The sequence below is a fragment of the Sapajus apella genome, unplaced genomic scaffold, assembly GCF_009761245.1.
Source record: "Sapajus apella isolate SASKATOON/1434 unplaced genomic scaffold, GSC_monkey_1.0 scaffold95, whole genome shotgun sequence".
NCBI classification, from domain to species: domain Eukaryota; kingdom Metazoa; phylum Chordata; class Mammalia; order Primates; family Cebidae; genus Sapajus; species Sapajus apella.
The window spans coordinates 7,476,084-7,489,861 of NW_022437035.1; the positions used below are offsets into that span (position 1 = coordinate 7,476,084).

Sequence of the window (13,778 nt, forward strand, 5' to 3'; positions counted from 1 at the left end):
TGTCAAGGTGATAAGTTAAAACTATCTTTTACCCTCAGAGGAGCCATCCCACAGTGAGTAGAAGCCAGAGAACCTGACCCCAGGAGTCCTTTCCAGCAGCAGGTCTTGAGCTGCACTTCTCTGTAGGTACAATCCAGGCAGGAACAAGCCCTGGGTACCTCCAGAGAGTGGAGCAAGAGAGTTACTCTAGCTACCAAACTAATTATGAATTGCCCCGAAATCTGAAGAATTTCAATTCCAATTGTAAGTTTGTTTTGTTTTGTTTTGTTTTCTTCAATTTATATTTGCAGGATTAACTAAAGATACACATTGAGCATAGAGTGGAAAAAATGGGAACAAAAATAATATCTTTTACTTTTAGGTGATTTATGATGGGGAGTGGGGTGGATAGGTTGGCAGTTCCCCCAAGAACTTGGAAATGAAGTTTGTCCTCTGTGAGTGAAACTAATTAGATCCACATGTAATGAGAGCAGTATTGTGTTGTAGTTAAGAGCACAGACTCTAGATCCAGATTGCTTGGCTTCAAATCCTGATTCTGCCATTTATTATTTGTACACTTTGGACAAGTAACTTGCCCTTTCTGTGCTTCATTTTTCTCATCTAGAAAATGGAGATATAGGCCAGATGCGGGGCTCACACCTATAATATCAGCATTTTGGGAGGCCTAGGCAGGAAGATCACTTGAGCTCAGGAGCTTTGAGATGAGTCTGGGCAACAGAGGAAGACCTCATCCCCATAAAAAATAAAAAATTTAGCCAGGCATGGTGGTGCACACCTGTGGTCCCAGCTACTCAGGAGGCTGAGACAAGAGGATCACTTGAGCCCAGGAGGTTCAGAATGCAGTGAACCATGCATTACACCACTGCATGCCAGCCTGGATGACAGAGCAAGACCCTATCTCAAAAAAAAAAAAAAAAAAAAAAAAAAAAGGAAAAGAAAAAGAAATGAGCCAGACACATTTGCTCAGGCCAGTAATCCCAGCACTTTGGGAGGCCAAGGCAGGCAGATCACTTGAGGTTGGGAGATCAAGACCAGCCTGGCCAACACGGTGAAACTGTCTCAACTGAAAATACAAAAATTAGCCAGGCGTGGTGGTGTGCTCCTGTAGTCCCAGCTACTCACTAGGAGGCTGAGGCACGAGAATTGCTTGAACCCAGGAAGTGGAGGTTGCAGTGAGCTGACCTTGCGTCACTGCACTCCAGCCTGGGAGAAAGAGCGAGACTCTGTCTCAGTAAATAAGTAAATAAAAAATAAAAATAGGGAGGCCGGGCCTCATGGCTCATGCCTGTAATTCCAGCACTTTTGGAGGCCGAGGCAGGTAGATCACCTAAGATCAGGAGTTCAAGACCAGCCTGGCCAACATGGTGAAATCCCATCTCTACTAAAAATACAAAAATTAGGCCAGGTGTGGTGGCTCACACTTGTAATCCCAACACTTTGGGAGGCTGAGGTGGGTGGATCACGAGGTCAGGAGATTGAGACCATCCTGGCTAACATGGTGAAACTCCGTCTCTACTAAAAATACAAAAAATTAGCTGGTTGTTGTGGCACACACCTGTAATCCCAGCTGCTTGGGAGACTGAGGCAGGAGAATCGCTTGAGCCTGGGAGGTGGAGGTTGCAGTGTGCGGAGATCGTGCCACTGCACCCTGTAGAGCAAGATTCTGTCTCAAAAAAAAAAGAAGAAAAGAAATGGAGATACAAACTTACTACCTACCTCCTTGAGACTTACCCTCACAATATGACTGTGAATAAAAGTGTGTAGCACTGGGAACACTATTCACAGAGCACTCATGAATGTTTGTTCTTTGTTATTAGTTACTAGAGAGGCAGATGTCTATGAGGGCTGAATAATATGTGAATTGGTGATTGCTGCACTTACCTAAAGAAGTAGTTATTTTTTCAACTAAAAGTTTATGGCCAGGCATGGTGGCTAACGCCTGTAATCCCTGCACTTTGGGATGCCAAGGTGGGCGGATCACCTGAGGTCAGGAGTTCGAGACCAGCCTGACCGACATGGAGAAACCCCATCTCTACTAACAAAATACAAAATTAGCCGGGCGTGGTGGCGCATGCCTGTAATTCCAACTACTCGGGAGGCTGAAGCAGGATAATCGCTTGAACCGGGGATGCGGAGGCTGTGGTGAACCGAGATCATGCCATTGCACTCCAGCCTGGGCAACAAGAGTGAAACTCTGTCTCAAAAAAAAAAAAAAAAAAAAAAAAAACTTAGTTTAAAAACCAATATAAGACTGAAAGTGGTGGCTCATGCCTGTAATCCCAGCACTTTGGGAGGCCAAGGCGGGCAGATCATTTGAGGGCAGGAGTTCGAGACCAGTCTGGCCAATGTGGTAAAACCCGTCTCTACTAAAAAAAAAAAAAAGAAAAAGAAAGATACAAAAATTAGCTGGGGGTGGTGGTGGGCACCTGTAATCCCAGCTACTTGGGAGGCTGAGGCAGGAGAATCACTTAAACCTGGGAGGCGGAGATTGCAGTGAGCCTAGATGGCACCACTGAGCTCCAGCCAGGGTGACAGAGCGAGACTGTCTCAAAAAAAAAAACACAAAACAGATAAAACCAATATAATAAATAAGTGGCAGTAATGGAACAGAAAGTGAAAAGTTAGTGAAGCAAAACTAGTACTGTATTCAGATAAAGATGTTAAATCTAGATTTGTTCACAGAATAGGGTTCTTTGTGGCAAGCAGGGCTAGTTTGGCTGACTCACCACTGCCACAATGAAATTTCTCTCAGTGGCTGCTCATTTTCCTTTATTTTAAGTCCATGCTCACGTAGCAACCTTTCAATGCCTAATTTAGATTCCTGGGATTCTTAATAATAGGGAGGGTCTGGAAGTAGTACCTGTAGAGGGGATATAGATGTTCTGATTTTAATGGTCAATTCATAAGTGTACAGTGGTGTTGATAAATGGTTAGGTCAGAACCGTTACAGAATGTCTGCACCTCTCTGGGAATTAGGAAGGCCAAAAACCTGAAAGGCCAAAAACTAGGCCTAGATTAGAGTCATTCACCAAGGTAACATCAGCCTTAGCTGGGCGCGGTGGCTCAAGCCTGTAATCCCAGCACTTTGGGAGGCCGAGGCGGGTGGATCACGAGGTCAAGAGATCGAGACCATCCTGGTCAACATGGTGAAACCTTGTCTCTACTAAAAATACAAAAAATTAGCTGGGCATGGTGGCACGTGCCTGTAATCCCAGCTACTCAGGAGGCTGAGGCAGGAGAATTGCCTGAACCCAGGAGGCGGAGGTTGTGGTGAGCCGAGATCGCGCCATTGCACTCCAGCCTGGGTAACAAGAGTGAAACTCCGTCTCAAAAAAAAAAAAAAAACATCAGCCTTGAAGAGTTCTCTGGTTGGTCCACCAGCCACCCTTCCTTTGATCACACCCGCTTCCTCATTACTTCTTTAAGCACTGACCTCTAATGGATATGGAACTTTTTGCTCACCTATCTCCTTCCTTTTACAGAGGAAGAAATTGAAGCCCAGAGAGATTTAATGGCTTGCCTAAGATCACATAGCACATTTTCTGTTAATCAGGGTAATTTTTCAGGTCCACATGAGGGCTTTTTTCCCTGAATTGCCTAGAGATTTGTTGAGGTATCCAAAGCATTTTTCCCAGTGCAGCCTGGAGAAGGATGTCCATGTCAACACAGCATTTGATACTGAATGTTAGACATTCAATTTCCTAATTAGTATCATCGAGCAACAGTGGATGATTATCTGCAAGGGGTTGCAATACCATGCTTAAGTGCTTACAGTCCATATAGACAACTCTCAGCTGTTAAAATGACAAGGCAGTAGAGATGTGGCCCCAGGACAAAGGCATAGTCTGCTTTTGTGAACACTAGTTGGCCAACAAACTTCATATGGATATAAACATGGCCAGCTGTAGACTTGAGGCATTTATACCCATTCAAAGAACCAAACTGGCAACTAAAGATCAGCGTTCTTTTTGGCATTTCAGGCTTTATGTTCTTTTGATTTGGAACCATCGTTTGCTTAAATATCTCTGATAGCTCTTCACTGCCTGTAGCAACTCCAGCCTAACTTGGTCTTTAGTGCTCTGTCTCCCTACTCTCTCCCACCATCCCAGCCTCCTCTCTAATTGCTGCCCACATGTGCCCTGCACTACCTGTTCAGCATTATGTGAGCATATCATGCTCTCTTATGCCTCAGTGCACTTGCACATGTTGTTCTTTCAGGCCAGAATGCCTCTTATCTGCCTGGCAATCAGCCTATTAGAGACAGCCAGTACCATTCCATCTTCTATGGAGGAGCCCCTTCAAATCCACCCATATGTCTCCCAACCAGTCAGAGACTTTTTCTCTCTTTTTGATACTCTCTTCATACCTCAGTTACATTCATGTCAGTATTTGTTTATACATCTAGTATCACTGTTAAGAGTATGAAATTCTCCAAATATGAAGCCATTTCTAGTTTGTCTTTGTATTCTAGAGCTTAACAAAGTACCTAGAATGTAGTGTGTGCTCAGAGTGTTTGCTGGGTGAATGATGTATTTGTTGAATGACTCTTTGGACACTTGAATAAAGCCCATCCAATATGTACCATCACCAACTCTTTGCTGTACAATATTCTTTTAGGCAAGAGCTTATCTTTTGAGGTGATAAGGTAAGCTCAAACTTTATTATAGACTAAGATCTCAGTCTGTAAATATCATCCCTAAGTCTTAAGCCATCAAAACCAGGGCCTCAAGGAATGGCATGCCTTCTGCAACTATAGCAGCCTGCTGTGCTTATTTTGCCGTGTTTTTCATTTTCCCCCCAAAGGTTAGAGTCCCTTCTCCCATGGGCAGAGCTGGAGGAATGCTAACAAATTCTTTCTCCATCCTTTTTACAATTACCAAAAAAACCCTCAGCACCTCATGCCAGACTTGCATGTGTCAGCCGTATTCTGGTCATGACTTCCTGATAATGCACTATAGAGATTTTGCTGAGATCAGAGGGTATGTCACTCCCATCAGTAGCACTGACTCTTGCAGAAGCACTAACTGTTTCTGAAGTTGGCTAATGTCATCCCTCATTTGTTTGTTTGTTTGTTTTAAATTTGTTTTAGTTCCAGAGATAGCACTTTTGTGGAATGACCCTATCTTCTAGAATCACCTTCTAGAAATACCATAATGTGAGCACCACTGTCGTGTCACTGAGAAAAGAGAGAGGCAGCTACTGTGGGGTTACAAATGAATAAGAGTGGCACCAGAAAGGTGAAAGTCTCAGCTGAACCAAGGCTTAACAAAATGTCAGTCACCAAACATTCATTTATTAAGTTACATTCAGGATAAGAAGATGAACAAGCTATCTGTACATTCATTTTCTTGTTTGTAAGAAGGGAATGATAGTGATCTATCCTGCCTGCCTCTGAGAGTAGTATGAGAATAAAATGAAATTAAGTGGAAAAGCAGTTAGGAAAAAGAAAATCAGTGGTTTTCTTTTTGTGGTTAGTGTGGATCAGAAATACTGGAGCTTGTTTAAAATGCAGATTCTTAGCCCCAATCTCAGCTATTCAGATTCTGTATGCCTGAGGTGGGGCCCAGGAATCTTCATTTTCAGTAAGCCAACCAGGGGGTCCACTGATGCTATTCCTTTAGTCACACTTTCAGAAATACTACTGTTAATCAAATGGCAAGAATAAGATAATCGTTTGAGGCAATTTTAGTATGTTGGACCTGGAGTCCAAAGACTTGGGTCAAACTAGGCCGGGTGTGGTGGTTCACCCCTGTAATCCTAGCACTCTGGGAGGCCAAGGCAGGCGGATCATGAGGTCAGGAGTTCAGGACCAGCCTGGCCAACACAGTGAAACCCCATCTCTACTAAAAATATAAAAATTAGCTGGGTATAGTGGTGTGGGCGCCTATAATCCCAGCTACTTGGGAGGCTGAGGCAGGAGAATTGCTTGAACCTGGACATAGAGGTTGCAGTGAGCTGAGATCATGCCACTGCGCTCTAGCCTGGGCGACAGAGCAAGACTCCATCTCAAAAAAGACTTGGGTCAAACTCCAGTCTTGTCAATTCCTAGACCTGTGACCTCAAACAGCAACCTTCTCTGTGAACCTTAGTTCCCTCATATGTAAAAAGGAGATGACAACTCCAGCTTCACAGGGTTATAAGGATTAAATGAGAACATATGTGAAGAAGTCCACTTCAGTACCTGGCTCATGGAACTCAGTCAGTGTTTTCTTTCTTTTTTTTTTTTTTTTTTTTTTGAGACGGAGTCTTGCTTTGTCTCCCAGGCTTGAGTGCAATGGTGTAATCTCGGCTCACTACAACCCGTGCCTCCCAGGTTCAAGCAATTCTCCTGCCTCAGCCTCCCGAGTAGCTGGGATTACAGGCACCTGCCACCACACCCAGCTAATTTTTGTATTTTTAGTAGAGACAGGGTTTCATCGTGTCAGCCAGGATGGTCTCGATCTCCTGACCTCGTGATCTGCCCATCTCGGCCTCCCAAAGTGCTGGGATTACAGGCATGAGCCACCGCTCCTGGCCTCAGTCAGTATTTTCTAGAGTGAGAGCTTAGTATCTGCTACTCCTGTAATGCGATGTCATGTTCACAAACACCAGGTAAAAGACAATATTTGGCATCTGTCTTAATCAGGTATCACAGAAAGAGAAAAGAATTTGACATCTGGATAGAACTTTAGAGATTTAATCTAATCCCTTGTTTTATAGTTCATGAACTTGAAACTAGGAATAGAGAATTGGAAGCCCAAGACATATGATGATACCTAGTCACATGAAATATGTTCAGATTTTCAGACTGGGAGAATTATTTCCCAGTATATTGAAAAAAGAAAATATGCTGGCACAGTGATGGAACCACTGTTAGTAACTTTGGAGAAACTATGGGGAATGGGGGCAATATTTCTAAACTATAATGTTCCATATCTACTATATACCAGGCACTGGGGATATAGTCGTGAAATCAAGATGGAGATGGCTAACTGGCCGAGTTTTCAAAAAGGAGGAAAAAGATACTGGAAAACGTAAGCCTTATGATCCTTTTACTTTGATTCCTTCACAAAATTTGAGGCAGATGATGGAATAAGTGGACAGTAAGCACTTAGAAAAGGAGCCGATCATTAGGAGTCATCAGTAGTGAAATAGTAGTGACTAGTTTAGACTTGACTTCATGTTTCGCTGGGTTACTCATCATGAGACCTTCTCTTGGATTTCCACAGGCATTTGATAAACCCTTTCCTGATAACCAGACAGTAAGAATGTGGGCAGGAAATCTAGAAAAATCAGATACAAGAACTCAACATACCCATCAGTTTGAGGCTCTGAATTATAGTGGCAGGATTTGAGCTCAGAAAACTTTTAATTTCAGTGCTGCCCTTCCCAGCAGCATAAACTTGGATAAATTGTTTAACATTTTAGGGCTTCCCTTGTTCTGTTTGTGCTGTATTTCTCAAGAGGTTGTTGCAGGAACTAAGCAAGATGATAAGTGTAAAAGGCCTTTGTAAACTGAAGATGCTTTATAAACATTAGTTATTATCACTATTCTAGTGCTGTAGCTGCTCATCATGGGGGTTCTCAATCAGATTTCTTTACTAGGCATCTGTGGACACCTGGTATGGGCCAGGCCTGTGCTGGGCACTGAGAGTACCCAGTGCCTACCTTCACATAGTTTGATCTGGTCATAGACAGATATGGCCACAGGGTCCTTCCTGTGTTTGATGTGCTTGGGGTATCCTTCCCCAACTGAGGGAATCCTTCCCAGAGGAGAATGAATGCTCTGTCAGAGCTGGGCCTGGAAGAAGTAGGAGAAGACAGTGCCTGCAGGAGATATAGGAGGCTACAGAAAGAGTTAAGAGAGCAGAGGTTTGGGGGACTCCCAAGGAGCTTATGTGGTGAGTCATCAATGGAGTAGGGGCAGAAGGTGACCAGCTGGGACAGCTCAAGTGATAGCCCCAGGGTCCTGGGTGCAGTGCACCTGGTGGGCTTTCTCATTGGACAAGAGTGCTAGGGAAGAAGTCTGAGCAAGCATTTGCTCTAAATCCTAGGACTTCTTTTTGTTGTTGTCCATTTCGTTACTTTAAGGTAAGAAAAAATGTAAATAACATAATTATTTACATGTAAATAATATATAAATGGTAGAAAATGAATGCTGTTTCATACCTGCTTCTTGTTTCACTGCTCCAAAGGAGAAACTGATATCCAAGTGGCACTCTTCCAGATGGTCTCTAAGGATTTTACACATAGACTTTTGAAACAATGGGATTATACTGTACACTATCTCTGAAGCTTAGGTTTTTCACTTGACATCTCACCCAGGACAGTTTCTGCTTCAGTACCTAGGATTTTCCTCATTATTTTTAACAGCTGCATAGTATTTTATTGTGTGGATGTGGTGGTGTAAAGTAGCCTACTGCTATTGATGGACACATGGACTGTTCTTAATCTTTTAGTATTAAGCACTGCTGTACTGTTTGAACATATGTCTGCGCATTTTTTAAAAGTATTTCTCTAGGCAACATTTTTAGCAGTGGAATTGCTGGGATCCTTGATTGATTGATTGATTGATTTTTTGAGACAGAGTCTCTCTCTGTCACCCAGGCTGGAGTGCAATGGCGCGATCTCAGCTCACGGCAACCTCTGCCTCCCTGGTTCAAGTGATTCTCCTGCCTCAGCCTCCCAAGTAGCTGGGATTGCAGGCGCACACCACCTGGCTAATTTTTGTATTTTTAGTAGAGACAGAGTTTCACCTTTTTTGGCCAGGTTGGTCACAAACACCTGACCTCAAGTGATCCATCCGCCTGAGCCTCCCAAAGTGCTGGGATTACAGGTGTAAGCCACTGTGCCCAGCCAGGACCCTTGTTTTAGAAGGATGACTGCTGCTGTAATGCAAAAAGTGATTTGGAAGAGGAGAGGAGTAGAGCACGAAAGATGGTTAGTAGATGGGGGTGGTAATACCTACCTTTCAGGATTTGGAGGCTTCATAGTCCTTAAAAATTCTCTTCCTTGACTGGAGGAAGAGAATTCTTCACATAAACATGGTTCCTTGGGTTTTGAATTATTTGACCAGAGCATTCTCCTATCAAGAGGTTGGAGTGATTTATTCACTTACTACACCTTGGTTGAGCATTCACTTGGGGCTGCCAGTTTTGAAGGCTATTGTTCTCCAGCCTGTCGCAGATGCCTTGAAGACCTATGCATCAGCTGGTTCCAAGGAGTCAGTTTGTTCGGCTCTCTGCCAGGTTTCCAACTTGTGAAATGTGCTGGAGATTAACACCTCTCCTGCCATTTTATCCCTACTCTAACTGCCAGTTGAAGGATTCCTGCAGTTGCCTTTGGCAGTCATAACTGCTGAATCTTCTGTCAGCTGCCCTGAGGACCTAGAAGAGCAGTTTTCTATCCAGGACCAGTTTCCAGAGGCAGGAGGGTGAAATATATCCTCCAGTGTGACATTTCATCTCCCAATGCTGGGTGGTTTGGGCCCTTTGAAGTTGGCTCTGAGGAACCACACGCTTGGGTCTGAGCAGCCAGCAGCTTATCACATCTGGTGATCAATCCTTCAAAGATTCCTCCTGAAGTCTGGATTTATGGAGGTCAAATGGATTCCACGTGGGAGGGGCTTCCACTTCAACTCATGACATGGGGAGAAGGCTGTTTCTCTTCCAGAAGGAGGCAGTTTTCATGTCATTGAGATGTCCTCTGACTTATTTCCCACCCACCCACCCACCCACCAACCAACCAACCAACCAACCAACCAACCAAGTTATTTGTAAGATGAGTAGGGGGAGAGGAGAACGCCTGCAGCCTCCTGCTCACATTCCTAGACACCGACTCACTGAGCCTGCCGCCGCTGGAACAGCAGAGCTGTGTGAAATGTCAAGAGGAGTTATGCTCATGGGCTCCCTGGCCTCGGTCTCTTTGTGGCTTGCGTATTCTTCCATCAGTACTGTGTTCATCACATGGAAATCAGAGGGTACAATTAAAAGATAATTTGCTAGTTCCAGACTTAATTTAGGGCCCCCTTCTTGCCTGACTGAATTACAGAGGACGATAATAGATTTTTGGTGAGAAATAGTTGGCTTTGTGGCTGGGAGAAGGAGAGCTCCCAGCTCTCCAGCTGGACAGCCCTTTGGGTATCCTGTATGTTGTTTCCCCACTTCCAGCCCACCTCACCTCTTCTGTGGCTCTTGTGTGGCCCCTAAGCCAGGATCCTGACCTCCTCAGGGTTGGCTCAGGAGTTTAAACTCAACTTGAGACCCGAGGAAAACAGAGAGCCCCCTGCAACCTCATAGGGTTGAAAAATGTTGACACTTGGAGCTATTTAGAGATCTAACCAAGGCCCAGACAGAGACAGTGACTTGCTGAAGGCCACATAGCTAGCCCACAGTAGTTATAACGACAGTCTTAATGATATTAACGGCTAACATTTATCAACTCTTATTGTGTTCCAGACTTTGTGCCAAGGGCTTATGTGCAGTGCATTGTCGCATTCAAACGCAGTCTGGCTGTGGGCCCAGGCTGAGCTTCAGTATAGTGTGGTATAGTCTATAATGTCTAGTCTTGGTTCAGATCCTGGCTTCACTTCTCATATTTACAGCTGAGTGACCTCAGGCAAGTGATTTAACCTCTCTGTACCTCAGTTGCTTTATCTGTAAAGAGAGAAATCACAGTGCTGTGGAATCGTGTGGGTTAAAATTCATTCATACAAGTAGTGCTGCAAGTAGTGCTTAATGTAGGGTGAGAAGCTGTTCAGGGCTTACTTCCCCAGGCTGCCTCTGGAGCTAGAGTGTGGTGTCTTTGTGGTAGTAGACAGATATGGCTGAGCTCCACACAAACGCCAAGAGCTGCTCTTCACCATTAGAGGCAGTAAACAGAGTGGTGATTGAGCTCTGTGGCTCTAGAATAGAGCCCAGCAAGCTATGACCCAATCCCTGTTTTAATATGGCTTGTGATTCCTTGATTGATTTTGTTTTTTTTTTTTTTTGAGATGGAGTCTCAGTCTTGTTGCCCAGGCTGTAGTACAATGGTGTGATCTGGGCTCTCCACAACCTCCGCCTGCTGGGTTCAAGCAATTCTTTTGCCTCAGCCACCCAAATAGCTGGGATTACAGGCATGCGCCACCACACCCGGCTAATTTTGTTTTTTGGGTTTTTTTGAGATGGAGTCTCGCTCTATTGCCCAGGCTGGAGTGCAATGGCACGATCTTGGCTCACTGCAACCTCCACTTCCCGGGTACAAGCAGTTCTCCTGCCTTAGCCTTCAGGTAACGGATTATAGGCGCACACCACCATGCCCAGCTAATTTTTATATTTTTAGTAGAGATGGGTTTTCACCATGCTGGCCAGGCTGGTTTCTAACTCCTGACCATCAGCACACCTCAGCCTCTTAAAGTGCTGGAATTACAGACATGAGCCACCATGCTCAGCTAATTTTGTATTTTTAGTAGAGACAGGGTTTCTCCATGTTGGTCAGCAGGTCTCAAACTCCCGACCTCAGGTGATCCATCTGTCTCGGCCTCCCAAAGTGCTGGGATTATAGGCATGAGCCACGGTGCCCAGCCAGCTGTTTGTCTTGAGGATAGTGACATAACCCCTCAGAACCTATTTCCTAATCTATTAAATGAGGCTGATGACATTTACCCCACTGGCAATTTAAATAATAAGATGCTAAGCACTTAACACAGGGCCTAGAACATATTAAGTGCTCAATAAATAGTAGCTTATTAACGGCATTCAAACCAATGTGCTCTTATCGCATGCATTGTTGTTCCTGTGTCCAACTGGTTGAATGGTAAAAGGCTCCCTTGTAACCCCATCTACCATCTTTGTCACACACTTCCCTGCCATGGTTCGCAGTAAGAGATAGAAGCTGCAGGGTGACTTCTGGCTCTTTACAATGGAAAGGGGGGTGTGCCTGGCGAGGGAGAGCTGATGTGCCCTAAATCCAATGGTGGTCTTTGTGTTCTGGTTTCCTCTGGCAGCCTTGCTTTTTCCCTTATAATCCTGCAGGTAGGGAGACAAGGGCTTTCTCCATGGAAGGCTCTGGTTCGGTCATCCTCAAAACTGGGGCTCTTCAGGCAGGCTCCCATTCCAGATACCTAGGCTTATCAATCCCTCTAGGCACCCCAGGCCTTCTCCCTCATGCCCCATTTTTCAGTTTGAGAAGCATGGTTATCACTGAACATAGATGGTGTTCTGCATGTGAACACCCAGTGAATAGTGAGTGAATGAGAGTAACCTTGGCTCCATACTATTTGCAGAGGGCTTTGAAAATGATTTTTCTCCTTGAAGAGGCAGAAGGAAGCCTGGTAGTGGGAGAGCTCCAGCTCTAGAGACACATGGGCCTACATGTAAATCCCAGCCCTGCCACTGACTCCATTTTTGACTTTGAGTGAATTACCTAATCTCTCTGTACCTCACTTCCCTTGTCTGTAGAGTGGGAATAATTCATGTCTTAGAGAAGTAAAAGAGTACATATAGTGTTTGGTACATGGAGATACATCAGGTGTAGGTTAATTCTCTGGGCTTTGTTTCCTTATTTACAACATAGCCCTGCCCTGGAGTGGAAGTGGTACCTCCCATTAGTCAGTTCTTGAGGCTGTCCCCAGGCCAGGCAAAGGGAGGGAATGAATGGGTGCCCTCGTGCCAGGACAGAGCAGATGTCAGCTGGGAGCTAGGATGGCTCTCTGAACCTGCCTCTCCTACCAGAGGTCCTCCCTTCAGTGTGTCTATGCCTGGAGCTGGCATCCTCTGTTTTTTTTTGTTTGTTTGTTTTGGTTTTTTTTAAACCTCCAAGCAGAATTACTGTCCTGTAGGCAGCTCCTCTGCGTGAGGACATTTGGGGCCAGATATGTTTCCCCTCTATCCTGCTTTACCCTTCCCTGAGCTCAGGATGGACGCTCAGTCAGTCCCAGTTATTGTCTGCAGCGCCAGCCTGCAGCCTTGATCCAGCCCAGCTCCACCCCTTGCAGGCAAGGTCTGTTTCCTAACAGCTGCTCCAACCACACACCTCGGTTCTGCGGGAGCCCCTCCTCTTCCTCCCTCCCTCCCTCATTCAGGGGTGGGACTGAAGAAGAAGGCTAACTTGACAGCAGCGCTTCTTTCTTAGCTAGTCACCGGCTCCTGCCCGAGAATGCCAGTGTGTGTGTAGCCTCCGCAGAGAGGTCGTTTTCTCAGAGTCCAGAGGGGCCGCCTGAGCCTCTGAGAACTAGGGAGAAGCCATCCCAGCCATGAGCCCCTGTGGGAATCTGCTGGGGTCCAGTGGCCTGGAATCCACAGGCTCCTCCAGCTGCTCCGGAGGGAGAGGTGAGCTCAGGGTAGCCTGCCTGCAGCCAGAGGTGCCGGGAGCCCTCGGCCTGTCATGGTAGCCATCTACAGCCAGCCTGAGGCACTCCCAGACGGATTTGCAGCTGAGCCTGTTTATCTGGTGTGGGAAGAAGATGGGGAGTTACTTGTCAGTCCCGGCTTACTTCACCTCCAGAGACCCATTTCGGTGAGTTGGTCTCCAAGTTCCCCTCTCCCTCTCCTCTCCTGGTCCCTGGTCTTGAGGGGAGGGTGGTCTCCCTAAATCTGCTTCTCACTTAGTCCTTTACCATCAGTTCTGCCAGGCAGAAGCTAGTAGAGGTTATTCCCAAGCAGAATCGGCCTGGTGAGGTACCCCCATTATGTTATAGAAGGGGTGAGGGGAGAGATATGCCCAGCAGGAATTTCTTAGGGAGCTCCACCTCCCTTTCCATCCCAGACAAACCTGAAAGAGCCTCCAAAAGATGCCACTGACCTGCCCACTCTAAGTGT

At 45.6% G+C, this 13,778-nt stretch overlaps 1 protein-coding gene across 5 annotated transcripts in view; it reads left to right on the plus strand.

The window, feature by feature from the left end:
* LIMK2 (LIM domain kinase 2) overlaps window positions 1-13,778 on the plus strand; it is a 68,346-nt gene that overhangs the window by 23,912 nt on the left and 30,656 nt on the right. The window contains exon 1 of one of the 5 annotated variants that reach the window (XM_032256580.1): window positions 11,476-13,476. The exons of 3 other annotated variants lie outside the window; for them this stretch is intronic. In XM_032256580.1, coding sequence (XP_032112471.1) covers window positions 13,424-13,476 — 53 coding nt within the window. In that variant the 5' untranslated portion in view covers window positions 11,476-13,423. Of the gene's footprint in view, window positions 1-11,475; window positions 13,477-13,778 lie in introns of those variants that run through there. One more of the 5 variants, XM_032256577.1, reaches the window with a different exon arrangement.